The 16,453-nt window shown below is 44.9% G+C and overlaps 1 protein-coding gene and 1 pseudogene across 1 annotated transcript; both read left to right on the top strand.

Annotated features, from left to right (window-relative positions):
• LOC140116901 (uncharacterized) overlaps positions 1–16,453 on the top strand; it is a 37,768-nt pseudogene that overhangs the window by 14,552 nt on the left and 6,763 nt on the right.
• On the top strand, positions 7,026–8,964 carry LOC140119853 (uncharacterized). Its single transcript, XM_072139277.1, has 2 exons — positions 7,026–8,486; positions 8,739–8,964. Exons 1-2 carry the CDS (start codon positions 7,539–7,541, stop codon positions 8,880–8,882), a joined length of 1,092 nt encoding a protein of 363 aa, XP_071995378.1. The 5' UTR covers positions 7,026–7,538; the 3' UTR covers positions 8,883–8,964.

Below are 16,453 nucleotides of genomic sequence, written 5' to 3'. Positions count from 1 at the left end.
ACCAGAAGAACCAGAAGTCCCAGCAATCTCCCTAGCGAACCTGACAGTACCCCCCCCCCCTGACGGGGGGCCTTCGGACCCCTAGATCTTAAAGATGGCTTCTGAGGGTAGGTCTGATGAAATAACCTGAGTAACCGTGGAGCATGAACATCTCTAGCCGGAACCCAAGACCTATCCTCAGGACCAAAACCTTTCCAATGGACCAGGTACTGCAGGGAGTTACCTACCCATCTGGAATTCACCACCTTTTCCACCTCAAATTCCAGATTCCCCTCCACAATAGATGGAGAAGGAGGGTCAGAAAGAGGCAAAACAGGCTCAACATAGCGCTTCAGAAGACTCTTATGGAAGGTGTTATGGACCCGCCACCCTGCTGGAAGTGTAATCTTGAAGGAAACCGGGTTAACAATATGAGTAACAACAAACGGACCCACAAACCTGGGCGCAAACTTCAAAGAGGGGACCTTCAATTTAAGGTTTTTTGTTGATAACCACACTTTATCCCCCACCACAAACGTATCAGATTTAGTGCGCCTTCTTTCAGTTTGTTGGACCATAGAATTTTGTGCCCTCTGAATATTCTCCCGAACTTGTGACCAGAGCGAGCGCAACTTGGATGTAATGGCTTCCGCTCGAGGAATATTAGAGACAGGCACAGATGAAAAAGAGAAACGTGGATGAAAACCATAATTGCAGAAAAACGGAGATACCTGTGTGGACGAACTACAGTGGTTATTAATAGCAAATTCTGCCAACGGAAGGAATTTCACCCACTGGTCCTGACTGTCCGAGACAAAGAGTCGCAGATATTGAATCATCTCCTGATTCATTCTCTCGGACTGACCATTAGACTCAGGATGAAACGCTGAGGAGAACGACAGATTAACTTCCAGTCTAGAACAAAATGCTCGCCAAAATTTGGAAACAAATTGTACGCCCCTATCAGACACAATATCATCTGGTATACCATGGAGGCGTACAATGTTCTGTATAAACAAATCAGCCAATTCTTCAGCTGAAGGAAACTTTTTTAATGGAACAAAGTGTCCCATCTTGGAGAAACGGTCCACTACCACCCAAATCACTGTATAGCCTTGAGATGCTGGCAGATCAGTGACAAAATCCATTGACACTTTAGACCATGGCCTGGTGGGAACTGGAAGCGGAAGAAGAGGCCCCTCAGGACGTCTCCTGGGAGTCTTTCCTCGCGCACAGACCTGACAGGCTTGGACAAATGCGTGCACATCATTAGTCATGTGAGGCCACCAGTAACTTCTCTTTAAGAGATCCAAGGTACTCCGCATTCCCGGATGACCTGCCAATACTGAGCAATGCGTCTCCTCCAACACTCTCAAACGACAAGAAAGAGGAACAAATAATTTGCCTTCCGGAAGGTCTTTGGGTGCAGATTTTTGTCCTGCTAAAATTTGAGAGGAGAGGTGGGAGGAGACAGCTGCCAACACAACACCTGGAGACAAAATATTACTGTCCGTAGTCGCTGGAAGCTCAGGAGTCCCGAAGCTACGGGACAAGGCATCAGCCTTCACATTTTTTGACCCAGGTCGGTAGGTGACCACAAAATTAAAGCGAGAGAAAAACAAGGCCCACCTAGCCTGACGTGAGTTCAAACGCTTAGCAGTATCCAAATATACTAAGTTCTTATGATCTGTGAGCACAGTTATCGGATGAAGAGCTCCTTCCAAAAAGTGTCGCCAGACTTCAAATGCCCACTTAATGGCAAGGAGCTCTCGATTACCAATATCATAATTCCTCTCACAAGAGGAAAACTTTCTAGAGAAATATGCACAGGGCCTAAGTCTGGTGAGAGTGGAGGACCCCTGAGACAACACTGCACCTACTCCTACCTCGGAGGCATCAACCTCCACAACAAACGGTAGAGAGAGGTCAGGTTGAACCAAAACTGGGGCTGACGAGAATGCCGCTTTTAAAGTTTCAAACGCTGAGCAAGCGGCAGGGGACCAGTTGTTTGGATCAGCACCCTTACGGGTTAGATCCGTGAGGGGTTTGGCGATCACAGAAAAGTTCTTTATAAAGTTCCGATAATAGTTAGCGAAACCTAAAAATCGTTGTAGGGCCTTAAGATTGGTAGGCCGAACCCAGTCCGTGAGCGCCTGAACCTTACTCGGATCCATCTGTACATCAGAGGGAGTCACAACATAACCTAAGAAGGAAACCTTCTGGACGCAAAAAACACACTTTTCCAGCTTAGCGAAGAGGTGATTTTTGCGCAACCTGGTAAGTACTTGGCGGAGATGTTGCTGGTGAGAAACCATATCAGGAGAAAAAATCAAAATATCGTCTAGATACACCACCATAAACACACCGATGTAATCATGAAAAATGGAGTTCATAAAGCCTTGAAAAACCGCTGGGGCATTACTCAAACCAAAGGGCATAACCAGGTATTCAAAGTGCCCCAAAGGTGTATTAAATGCGGTTTTCCACTCATCCCCTTCTCGGACCCGAATCAGGTTATAAGCCCCTCTGAGATCTAATTTAGAGAAAACTTGGGCCCCAGAAACCTGATTTAAGAGATCCGGGATCAAGGGGAGGGGACCTGAGTTTTTTACCGTTATCTTATTTAATTCTCGATAGTCAATGCACGGCCGTAAACCACCATCTTTTTTCTCAACAAAAAAGAACCCGGCCCCAGTGGGCGACTCAGAGGGACGAATATGTCCGATTGCCAAACTCTCATCAATATAACTCTTCAGTGCCTCCCGTTCTGGTACCGACAAGTTATATATACGACCCTTTGGCAATCTAGCATCAGGAAGAAGGTCAATTTTACAATCAAACTCCCTGTGAGGAGGAAGGACTTGGGACAAGGGTTTTGAAAACACATCTGAGTAGTCCGAGAGAAAACCTGGAAGACCCTGATCTTCCGTCACTACTGTACATAGTGAAACTCTGGTCAGGTGCTCCTTACAGAGAGGACCCCAATGAACCAGCTCCAGAGTTTCCCAATTAATTACCGGATTATGGATCCGGAGCCAGGGTAGACCAAGAATGACATTTTCAGACAGGTTTTCCATAACTAGAAAAGAACACCATTCTTCATGCATAGCTCCTACCATAAGCTTTATCTGCGGGGTTCGGAATTTGATCAACCCTGCCTGTAGAGGGGTCAAATCCGCACCCGACATCTGGATAGGAGTGGACAATGGAATCAATGACATGCAAAACTGAGAGACAAAATTATAATCAATTAAATTAGTCGCAGCACCTGAATCCAAAAAGGCGCGACCAGTGCAGGAAACAGACTGAAACTTAACCGTACAAGGTAAATACATTCTAGACACAATAGGGAGTACCTGAGCTCCTAAGCAGTCCCCCCGACTACTGCTTAGGAGCGGAAGTTTTCCTGCTGCTGCCTCTTGGAACAGGTGTTGATCTGATGATCAGGACTTCCACAGTAGAAACAAAGATGGCGTCTTATTCGATGTTGCTTCCGCTGTGCAGGAGAGATGCTATCCAGCTCCATGGATTCCAATTCTGGACTACCTGGAGACGGACTGGCCGCTGGCTGACAGTCCGAGGACACCCGAGGTGATCGCCTGGATCTTAGGCGACGATCAACTCGGATGACCAGAGTCATAGCATCATCTAATGTCTGAGGCTCGGCATAAGCTAAGACTAAGTCCTGTACTCGGTCTGACAGTCCGGACATAAATTGGTCTTTTAGGGCGCAGTCATTCCATTGAGAGTCAGTCACATACTGTCTGAACTGGGCACAATAATCTTCTGCTGTCCGTTTTCCCTGACACAGAGATCTAAGGTGGGAAACTGCAAGTGCTCGGCGGTCAGGTTCGTCATAAATCTGGCCTAAAGCAGAAAAAAAAGCGTCAAGAGAAGAACGGGATGGAGAGTCAGGTGGGAGAGAAAAAGCCCAATTTTGCGGATCCCCACGCAACAGGGAAATTACCACGCCCACCCTTTGAATCTCTGTGCCCGATGAACGAGGGCGTAAAGAAAAGTAAAGTTTACAGCCCTCCCGAAATGAAAAAAATTTCTTACGGTCACCAAAAAACACGTCAGGGAGAGGAACCTTAGGTTCAGGCGTGGGTGGCAGTGGATCCTGCGGTGATGTCTGCCGTGGAACCTGCATAGATTCCTGAATTTGGAGACGGGAAGCTAGATCCTGAACAAGCTGAGTTAGGGTCTGGACCTGAGCGACCACAGCTGACAAAGGCTCCATGGAAGGAGAGAATGTAGCAGGTCGGATACAGGATGCAGACCTATGTGTGGCCAGTGTTTCTGTTAGGATTGGTACACAAAAGACAGGGGATAGTGTGCCCTGAGCTTGCCCCAACCTCTGTCCCTTCCTATAGCCCCCCCACGCTAAACCGTGGGGCGACTACTTGAAGACTCGAAATATTCTGGGTAAGTGTGGGAAGGGGAACACAAACAGACTGACAAACATAAAACATAAAAGAATCGTAAACAAGCCGGAGTCACAACTAGAGGGTACGTCAAAAGCAGAATCAGTAAGCAAGAGTCAAAGTCCAAAACTAGCCGAGTTAGCAACAATATAGATACAGATACAGAGCAATACAAACTAGCAGCAACCAGGTGGAGAAAGGGATTTTCAAACACTGGCACAGGTGACTAGTGAAGCTGCAATTTATGCAGCCAGAACTCCACCTCCAGAACCTGATAGGTGCTGGACAGCATCTGGGAATTAACCCCTCATGGTGCAGAAACAACCAAGCACCAAGCAGAGGTTCAAAGTCCCAGCCACTCCTAGACAGCGCGAGATCTTAGCAGCCGCTGCCCAGGACGAGAGGTGGAGTTTGCGCGGATACGCGCCGGGGTTCGGAGAACGCTGCTGGTACCACCAGAAGAACCAGAAGTCCCAGCAATCTCCCTAGCGAACCTGACAACATCAGGGGGAGGAGCCAAGAATAGTTGAGAAGGAGGAGCCAGGAATAGCTGAGGAGAGGGAGTGTCACCTGTGGAGACATCAAGGGGAGAAGGCAGGAAGAGCTGAGGAGGAGGATCTTTTACCGAGGAGATATCAGGGGAGGAGTCAGGAATAGCTGAGGAGGAGCAGCTTTTACTGAGGAAATATCAGGGAAGGAGTCAGGAATAGCTGAGGAGGAGGATCTTCTTCTGAGGAGTGTTAGAGATCTTTATCTAGGGCTCAAACAGCCCTTCTACATTTGTAGATTGTAGACAAGGTTATTGCCAAATTTTTGTATCTTTGTTCCTAGCACTAGTTTATTTAGCACAAAGAATGACACACAGTCATAAGCTGTACTCAAATCACTGCATTTATTTCAAAGCAGGCAGTCGTGTATATCAGAACAGATAAAACCTTGCCGAGGGCGTGAAAAAATATGAAATACTATAGGTTAGCTTGAATATACCAGGACCTCTCCTTTAAGACATTTTCCCAAATGAACTTCATTATTGGAAAAATATTAGAATAGAGGGAAACAGAATGTTTATATAAATTGTCCTTGTGGCTTTGTATAAGTCACGACATGGCTTCTAAGCAGAGAAGCTGCAGATAAGACAAAGTAAACAATAGCGAGGACAAAGTAATTGCCAAGTAAGTGATTGCCAAATTTCTGGATCTTTGTTCATAGCGCTGGAATATGTAGCACAAAGAATGACGCATACAGTAATAAGTCCTGCGCAGGTCACCTTGATGGTCAAATGTCAATTTTAGTAACGCCCAACCCAGTCGATGCCAGATTTGTTAAAGATTTTTATCTAGGGCTCAAACAGCCCTTCTTCAATTGGAAGGTTATTGCCAAATTTTTGGATCTTTGTTCCCAGCGCTGGGATAATGGCCATAGAATAGACACAGACACTTGGTCATAAGCTGTACTCAAATCACTGCGTTTATTTTAAAACAGGCAGTCGTGTATATTGGAACAGATAAAACCTTGCCGAGGGCGTAAAAAAGTGATAAAATACTGAAATACTATAGGTTAGCTTGAATATACCAGAACCTCTCCTTTAAGACATTTTCCCAACTGAACTTCATTATTGAAAAATACTAGACTAGAGGGAAAGAGAATGTTTATACTAATTGCCCTTGTGTTAGCTTTGTATAAGTCACAACATGGCCTTCAAGCAGAGAAGCTGCAGAAAAAGACAAGGTAAACAACAGTGAGGACAAAGTAATTTCTAAAAAAGTTTACACAAAATGATGGCTGAATCATGCCATGGCCGGACAGTTGACAAAATGGCCTCTGGTTGGACAAAATGGCGTCTGGAGAGAAATATTATGTCTCTCACTGGAGGCAACAGGGGAGGAGCCAGGAATAGCTGAGGAGGAGGAGCTTCTAGTGAGGAAACATTGGGGGAGGAGCTTCTGATGAGGAGAGATTATTGTATTTCACTTGGAAAAGCCATTAAATGGTTTGTGAAGATGTAAAATGGTGAGTAGAGATGGGACTGTATAATGAGAGGATATATGGATGGGAACTACTGGGTCTACTGGGAAAACTGGAGAATTTATATATATATATAACTTTATATTGTTTTTCTTAATATTCTGGACCCTGGATTAAAGCAACCGCCAAAGATTAGGAGCCAATGTGACCTTTATAGAAACCCGTCAGTTCATTATAGCCAAATAATCCCCCCCATGGGGCAATATCTGAGCCAACAATGTCCCGTCCAGTATCTGCTATTAGTGAGGAGCGGCACAGTCCAGCGCCATCCCTCCTCCCTCAGTCCAGTGACCGCCCCTCCAGTGTCTGGAGAATCCCCATCTGGCACATCACACATGTCATGGACACAATTGCTTCATATAGAGTTTGCTCTTAGTTCTTGTCATGTTTCCTCAGGTTCTATAGATCCAGGACTCCCAGAGGTTTCTCCTAAAGATGATCCTTTCCATCAATGATCCACCAGGGATCCGGGAGAAGGACAGAGAGCAGATGGCGGCCAGGATCCTGGAGCTCACCCTGGAGATGATCTCCTTGATAACCGGAGAGGTGAGAGTCTGCCAGGACACGGCTCTTATCTCTAGGAATAACAGCGGGAAATGACTGGAGAGGTGAAGGATTCTTAGGATCTATGTAGTGATCAGTGTCTCCCCATACACAGGATTACACAGTAGTGAAGAAGTCGTCTGGTGAGTGTGTGACCCCCCGTGTGTCAGGAGGATGGACCCAGAGCCCCATCACCGAGCCTCCACCTCATTCACTGATACATGAGCAGAAGATCCTAGAACTTACCTCCAGGATCACTGAGCTGCTGAGCGGAGAGGTGAGCACTGCCGGGAATGCTGGGACATTGTACAATAACACAAGGGAGGTGTCTGGGTGATGACTGTGTCATTGTGGGTGTCAGGTTCCTATAAGGTGTCAGGACGTCGCTGTCTATTTCTCCATGGAGGAGTGGGAGTATATAGAAGGACACAAGGACCAGTACAAGGACATCATGATGGAGGACCACCAGCCCCTCACATCACCAGGTAAGAGGAGACCTTCCTGATTATAGAGGACAGAGCAGGTGTGAGGTCACCTCCTCCATCATCTCATCATCACATATAGACAATGTATCAGTCACTGTGTATATTTCCTATAGATGGATCCAGTCAGAGAAATCCACCAGAGAGATGTCCCAGTCCTGGAGATTCCCGAGATATTACACAGGAACCAGAGAGATGTCCCAGTCCTGGAGATTCCCGAGATATCAAAGAGGAACCAGAGAGATGTCCCAGTCCTGGAGATTCCCGGGATATTACACAGGAACCAGAGAGATGTCCCAGTCCTGGAGATTCCCGATATATTACACAGGAACCAGAGAGATGTCCCAGTCCTGGAGATTCCCGATATATTACACAGGAACCAGAGAGATGTCCCAGTCCTGGAGATTCCCGGGATATTACACAGGAACCAGAGAGATGTCCCAGTCCTGGAGATTCCCGAGATATTAAAGAGGAACCAGAGAGATGTCCCAGTCCTGAAGATTCCCGAGATATTAAAGAGGAACCAGAGAGATGTCCCAGTCCTGGAGATTCCCGAGATATTAAAGAGGAACCAGAGAGATGTCCCAGTCCTGGAGATTCCCGGGATATTACACAGGAACCAGAGAGATGTCCCAGTCCTGGAGATTCCCGAGATATCAAAGAGGAACCAGAGAGATGTCCTAGTCCTGGAGATTCCCGGGATATTACACAGGAACCAGAGAGATGTCCCAGTCCTGAAGATTCCCGAGATATTACACAGGAACCAGAGAGATGTCCCAGTCCTGGAGATTCCCGATATATTACACAGGAACCAGAGAGATGTCCCAGTCCTGGAGATTCCCGATATATTACACAGGAACCAGAGAGATGTCCCAGTCCTGGAGATTCCCGGGATATTACACAGGAACCAGAGAGATGTCCCCGTCCTGGAGATTCCCGAGATATTAAGGAGGAACCAGAGAGATGTCCCAGTCCTCAAGACTTCCATGTTCTTAAAGAGGAACCAGAGGGGAACGTCCCACTGGATCATCAGGTAGATGGAGCTGAGATGCCTGTAAATCCTCTATAGGTTGATGTAATGAAGCTACTTACCTTCTCCAGCAGCAGTGGGTGGAGGGTCAATGGGTTGATGTTGTTGGTCGCTGTTGTAGGTCCAAGCTACAAATAGTTTTATTAAAGATCGTAGGAAGTAGAATCTATGGAATGGAACATTCTGTCCAGGGCAGGATGAGGATTGTATCACATTTCCTTGTTTTCTCATGTCCTTCATGTTGGATCTTTCCAGGAAAGTTGTGGTGGAAGGAGGAGCGGAGAGGAAATCCCCTCATCAGTGACAGAGGAGGGTAAGAGCCTTTCATGTATCTTGTGGGTTATTCTTCCCTTATACATTGCAGGGAGAGGTCACATCCAGGGGAGGAGATGGAGATGACATAGACACCTGCTCCTTCTTCCCGGTGTATGTGAGTGCATTGGCTTGCGACACAATTTGAATTTTAAATCCTGCGCTTAGTCCGAATCAGTCGGGTTGTCCGACGGCCACGTCCCCTGATTTGTGTCGCATGAAAGACAAAAGCCCCTGGCTGATGCAGCGCAAATTGGAAATAGTCGGGAAACCAGACAAAATTCGGTCTGCAGACTCTTAGTAAATGTGCCCCAGTATCTGCCTTGTAAGCGAGCCAGATACGAAATAAAATTATATAAGTTGTTGAGGCAGAGACAGGGTACACATTTTCATTCCAGGTGTATGAGGGCAAAGACAGCCCCCAGAATGTCCACCACACAACTGGAAAAATTGTGTGGGACCTTATATTTCCACTTAAGCAGGGGTACGACGTATACACCGTCAACTGGTACTAAAGCGTTCCCCTGTTCAAATGCCTCATGGATAAAAGTACAATGGCCTGTGGGACAGTGCGAAAAAATCATAAACCGCTTCCCAAAACTGTTGTCAGTCAAACGCTGAGAGCTGGCGAAAGCAGAGCACTGCAAAATAATGGGGGTGCAAAAAAGAGGTGATGATGCTGACAACAATTCATGACGCCAGCTGTATCCCCCATGGCGCTTCCACTCTCATTCAGAAGCCTGTATGTATACAGGATTATAATAAATTTATGGGGTGGGGGTTGATTTATATGACCAGATTTTGAATCCCTACACCGCGACTAGAAGAACCAGAATCTGGTACAGAATACTAGAAATCCACCTGGTACAGATGGCAATGTACAACGTTCTTTTCAGACAGGCCGACCACCAGGGTACATACTTAGAGTACCAGGAGAATGTCATCAAATCACTCCTCCTGGGTGAAGGGGAAGGGGAAAGCTCTGCCTCATCTATAAATGTTCCCCGAATAGTGCCAGGGCAACATTTTCCGTCTGTGGTGCCACCAACAGAGAAAAAGCAAAAACCCTGAAAAAGATGCCGTGTGTGCACAAAGGATGGTATCCGCAGGGATGCCATATTACAATGTGACACATGTCCTTCCAAACCTGGGCTGTGTATGCAGGAATGCTTCCGAATCTACCACACAGCCCTGGAAGTGTCATTTGGAAAAATCCCATCAGTGCCATTCTGATATTTGCCCATTTTTTATCTATCAAAAAAGTAACAAAAATTACAAAGCCGATGCCTCACACAAGATACAGCCTGAGAAATGTTATTGTCCGTGTCAGGTCAGTGTCTGAATATGTGTCTTATAACTGAAACATTTGTGGAAAAATGAAAAACTAAAATTTAACTTTAGCTTTTCACTAAGATCAAATTTCAAAAAGGGATCACATGTTGGGGGCTTTCACTGTACCTTTGGGTCTGTGCAAAAATAACATGACCCCGAGATATTTCAGCCAAAACTAAACTTCAAGAATAGCATTCCCTCCATTCTGAGCCTTGCTATTTCACTAAAAAACTATTTATAACAACATTTGGAGTAGTGCCATACTTAGGAGAAATTGTGTGGCATAATTGCTACTTCACCCCTGGTAAAAATGGAATTTCCGGAGCTAAAGTGACATTTTCTTCAACAAATTCTAATTCTTCATTTCCACAGTCATATGCTAATGATTACTGTAAAACTTGTAGGGTCAAACCATCAACTATACCCCTTGATATATTCCTTGAGGGGTGTAGTTTCCAGAATGGGGTCACTTTTGGGGGTTTATCACTGTTACAGTACTCCAGGAGCAATTCCAATATGACAAAGCACACGAAAATGATTTCATCCAAATCTGTTCTCCAAAAGCCTTGTTCTCTTTCCAACTCGTGCCATATGCCCCTACAGCTATTTACAACCACATATGGGGTATTGCCGTATTCAGAAGAAATTGTGTGACAACATTTATTTGGGGTGCTTTTCTACCTTTAAACTGCTTTTAAAAAATGACATTTTGGGAGCTAAAATGAGATTTTCTTGAAAAAATGTAAAATTTTTATGTTAATAAATTCAGTGAAACACCTGTAGGGTCAAACCTTCCACTTTACCCCTTGATATATCCCTTGAGGGGCGTAGTTTCCAAAATGGGTAATTTTGTCAGGGGTTTCTACTGTTCTGACACCTCAGGGGATCTACAAAAGTAACATGGCACCTGAATGCTTTTTCATAAAATGCTGCTCTTCAATAGCCCAGTGGCCCTCCTTCTGTTTTGTGCTTTGCCATGTGCCCAAAAACCAGTTCACATCCACATGTGGGTAATTTCTTACTTAGGAGAAATCACATAACATAATTTAGGATGCATCAAAACTGTTATAGAAAGAAAAAAATCTAAATTTTACCTTTTTTTTTATTTTGAATTCCTGTAAGAAGATTAAAGGTTTAACAGCCATCCTTAACCCCTTAAGGACGCAGGGTTTTTCCACTCATTTCTCGCTCTCCAACTTCAGAAATCCATAACTTTTTCATTTTTACGTGTACAGACCTGTGTGAGGGCTTATTTTGTGCGTAACAAATTTTACTTTCCCGTAATGTTATTTATTTTTACATGCCGTGTACTGCGAAGCTGAAAAAAAATTCCAAATGTGGAAAAACTGAAAAAAAACGCGTTCTTGTGGGCTCTTGTGGGCTCAGTTTTTTCGACTTTGACTGTGCACTCAAAATAACACCTCAGCTTTATTCTTTGGTTCGGTGCGATCGCGGTGATACCAAATTTATGCAGGTTTTGTTGTGTTTTAATACATGTTCAAAAATTAAACGAATGTGTACAAAAAAGAAAAAAATTTTTTTTGCCATCTTCTGACGCTAATAACTTTTTCATACTTTGGTGTACGGAGCTGGGGGTGGGGTCATTTTTTGCGAAATGAGGCGACGTTTTCATTGCTACCATTTTGAGGTCTGTGCGACATTTTGATAATTTTTTATTTCATTTTTTATGTGATGTAAAAAGGTGTAAAAGTCGCATTTCGGACATTTGGGCACCATTTCCCGCCTCGGAGGTCACCGCCGGCCGTAACCGTTTTTATATTTTGATAGATCGGGCATTTTGGGACGCGGCGATACCTAATGTGTCTGTGATTTTTACTGTTTATTATGTTTTATATCCGTTCTAGGGAAAGGGGGGTGATTTGAACTTTTAATATTTTATTAATTTTTTTTATTTTTTAAACTTTTTTTTTATTTTTTTTTCCACTATTTTTTAGACCATCTAGGGTACATTAACCCTAGATGGTCAGATCGCTCCTACCATATACTGCAATACAACTGTATTGCAATATATGGCATTTTTGCAGGTCATTCATTACAATGAGCCACTGGTTCATTGTAACGAATCTCCAGAAGCCATGTAGCCTCGTGTCAAAAGAAGACCCGAGGCTACCATGGCAACCGATCGCCGCCCCCCGATGACGTTTGGGGGCGCGGAGATCGCAATAAAGATGGTGGCGCCCGCGCCCCGCCATTTTTTAAACGCCGCTGGCGACTTTGCTGGCGGCAATGACATGGTTAATAGCCGCGATCGGTGCAAGCACCGACCGCGGTTATTAGCGGTGGGGGTTTTCTGCAAAAGGGTTAAACCTGTTTTGAGTAGTTGGAGAGGTGCAGTTTATAAATGGGGTGAATTATGGGGGTTTCTAATGTATATGCCTTTAAAGAAACACTTTAGATATGTACTGGTTCCAATAAAAACTTGATTTTGGAAATTTTCTCTTATTTTGGAAAATTGCTGTTATATTTTTAAGCCTTCTCAAAGCCTAAAAAAGTAAAGAACTCTTAAATTAGACATATGGTAAATGTTGGATATGAAATTTTAATTTTAACCAAAAAACTACAATACATAATGGCAGATATTCACCACTAACATGATGTACAATATGTCAAAAAAGACAATCTCAAAGTCTCCTAGATAAGTTGAAGTGTTTCAATTTTATAACCATCTAAACTGACACATGTCAGACTTGGAAAATGGGGTTGCGTCCTTACGGCCAAAATAGGCTGAGTCTCGTAGGGGTTAAATGGGGTGGTCTGCTCAAAGGATAATATAAACGGAATGCAGGATAAAGTGTTCAGTCAGTGCTCCACCTTGATTTGCAAAAATATTAACTTTCTGCTTTTGGATATCATACACAATCCTTGCCTTTGAGGAGTGTTGAGCCCTCTAATGTTGAATTATGCAAATTTCAAGGCTGTATCTCTGGCGACGGGTCCCGCCCCTTGTCGCATTCACTGTCGCAGGCTTACCTTCAGCTGCTGTGTCCGGCCATGCTCCAGCTCAGGTTCCTAGCCTACTATTCCTTCTGTACGGTATCTGATTCTGTTTGTCTTCTCATGTGTGACCTCGGATTGTTCTCTGACTTCGTTCATGTTCTGTGCTCCCTGGTATCCAATCCCCGGCTTGTTTCCTGATTGTACGCTGACTGCCTTGACTCTGGACTGACTTTGACTACCCGCTCTGCCTGACCTCTTGGTACCACGTACCTATGTGTCTCTGTGGACCAGCTGGAATCTATACTGGGACCAAACAAGAGGTAGCCTTGCGATCTCTCCGCAGCAAACTCCTCATCCCTGTATAGGGTTTAAAGAGTGAATACTGTAGGGGCCCAGAAATAATGCCCTTAGTGTGTGGCCAAAGTCAAACCAGTTAGATAGCACAGTGGGTTCACAACACGCTGCTTTTTACTGTTTGCTCAGGCCATGGTCCCTGCTGGCCTGACCAAGGCACCTGTGCAAGCTTCGCAAGGGAACATGCGTGATCTGCACCAGCATCAAGATCAGCTTAGGCAGGCCCTACAAACTATTGCTAATCGCCTGCACTCTGCAGCCACACCCGCTCCTTAGTCTGCTTCAGCTTCTTTCAGTCCTGCTGTCCAGCTTCCACTCCAGCCTCATTATGATGGAAGTGCCAAAGCCTGTCCTGGATTCCTGAACCAATGTAAAATCCATTTTGAGTTGCATTATTATCTGTTTCTTACTGAGTGTTTTTAAGGTGGTTTTTATTGTTTCCGTGCTATCTGGAGAAGCTTTATCCTGGATTAACCCTCTCTGGGAGTGTGGCAGTCCTGAAACTTCTAGTTTGGCAACATTTCTGGCTACATTCAGGACAGTTTTTGAGGAACCAGGAAGAGTTTAATCTGCAGCATCTGCACTTCTTTGTCTGCGCCAGGATAGACTTACAGTTGGGAAATACGCCATTCAGTTCCAGATTCTTGCCGCAGAATTAACCTAGAATTATGATGCCCTTGTTGCTGCTTTTTAGGAGGCCTAGCTCCTCATATCAAAGATTAGCTGGAAGGAAAGGATGTGCCAACCTCCTTGGATGAACTCATAGCCTTGGCGACACACATTGACATGCGCTTTCGTGAACGTCTCAAGGAGGTGACTCATGAAAAGAGAATTTCAAGACTGGCACCAAACTTTTCATCCCTGTTAATTCACCACTAGAGCAGCCGTTACCACCCCCCTAGTCCAGCCCTGTTGAGGGCATCTCTGTTTCCTAGAGTGTGGTCACTCACTTTAGTCATTTCGGTAATGTCTCTCCTCCCCGCAGTTGAAGCACTCCCCCTTGAGCTAGGCGATCATGGGACTGTCCCATGGCAAGTGCACTACATGTACACTGCACTGTCAGGTCATGCCCCATGTGTCCAAAAACTGTAAACTGTTCCCCCTGGAACTCGTCCACTTACTTTTTAGTTTAGGTCTCTGCTTTATCTCATCTATACATATGGGCTCTCCCTTAACTATCTATAAAGTTCTGGCCAGACTCCAACGTCACAAACAGGAAAGAGATAAAGTTTAAAGGCTCTGCTATAGGGCTTGGGACTTGCCTTTGCTTGGCATCTAATTTTGTTTGTTGAGGACGTGGAGACATCTGCACCTCATGCAGAATCTTTCAAGGCTGTCAGCTGAGACACTGGCGCAGCAACATGCCCCCACCTTCTCTAGACTTCAAGGTTGCTGGCCTGTCAGCTCTTAGAGACGAGATAACAAAACACAGACATGGTAGCTTCAACAGGCCCCCCACCGCTCTCTCCCTCTTGTTTATGCTACAAACTACAAAGCTAGGCAATTAACTTCAGGGACTTCAGAAAATCACATTCTCCATGTAATTTCAAACATGGCCACCGGGGCTCAGACAAGAGTAAGCTGTTCTAAGATGGCCGCCGCTGAAGGATGGTAGGGTGTGTCATCTCTAATCACCAGATACATAGGCCTGACTAGTGACATGGTGTGGGGAGTGTATGGGGGCACCACAATTATAACAAGTCTCTCCTGACTACCTGAATCCACCCCTCTGCTGATATGGGTAAAGCGGGAGGAGTCTAAGAGGGTGCTGGTCTATATCCTAGACTCCATATTATGTTCTATTATGTCAACTTTGCACTTTTCCATCAGTCCTTCTACATACCTGTCACCCTCAACAACCAACTGTCTACTTACATCAAGCCAACCTTCTGTCTGTGCATCTTTCCCTTCATGTGAGAAATAACCTGAACCCTTGGTTTGCAGTGCGCTACTCATTATAAATGTCTACAACTGCAACACTGCCAAATGAACCTCTCCCCACATACACAGGGGGTTACAACGGATGCTGACACCTCAATTTACTGACCTCAAAGAAACTAGACACCCAAGTCTTCCACAAAGGACTATACACTGAGTCCTTTGCGTAGACTGACTTTATACCAAGTCACTGCCCTCCAAGTCACTCTACTTCATACTTGACTAGTTCTTATAGTCCCACGAGACCGTTGAGACTCCCAAGAGATTGGAACGCACACCTAGCCAGGGCAGGTTTCTGGAAATCTCTGACCACTATGGGCAACCCTTAATAGAACCAGTCAAACAGTATTATAGGCACTATGATAATCTGACAATCACCAACAGAATATCTCCCACTCTAACATTGCGGACATCTAAGGGCTACTCCTTCCCATCTCACAGCTTCAGCTAACATCACAGACTGTGGTCCTTTGCCACAATTATAGTGAGCGTATGGACATTTAAAGGCAAAGTACATAATATCACACAAGGAAATAACCTTACCCAGTCCATCCAGCCAGTGAAACAAAAGTGACAGTCAAGGTAGACAATAGAAGTAGACTTACCCCGAGCACTCTTTGTCAAATTATGGTCACTGGCGGTGTGGACTTTTGCAGAGGTCCAGAAAATCATCTGCATAGGGGCGTTAAAAATGTGCTAAAATACCGCAATGCTATAGGCCAAATTGAATATACCAAAACCTCCCCTTTAAGACATTCCCCCCAAAATGTTGATTAACTATGCATCATTTCTTCCAGAGGCCTTGTTCTCATATAAACAGAATGTTTATACTAATTGTCCTTGTGTTAGCTTTGTATAAGTCACAACATGGCCTTCAAACAGAGAAGCTACGAAAGACAAGGTAAACAACAGTGAGGACGCAGTAATTTTTAGACAGTTCACACAAAATGATGTTTGAATCATAACATGGCTGGACAGTGGTCAGCATGACCTCCAGCTAAGACAAGATGGCGTCCGATTGGACCAAAATGGCTTCTGTAGAGAAATATATCTCTCACAATAGTTACCACTATTTC

The sequence above is a fragment of the Engystomops pustulosus genome, chromosome 2 (assembly GCF_040894005.1).
Source record: "Engystomops pustulosus chromosome 2, aEngPut4.maternal, whole genome shotgun sequence".
Taxonomy (NCBI): Eukaryota; Metazoa; Chordata; class Amphibia; order Anura; family Leptodactylidae; genus Engystomops; species Engystomops pustulosus.
This window is presented reverse-complemented; position numbering and strand designations above follow the sequence as displayed.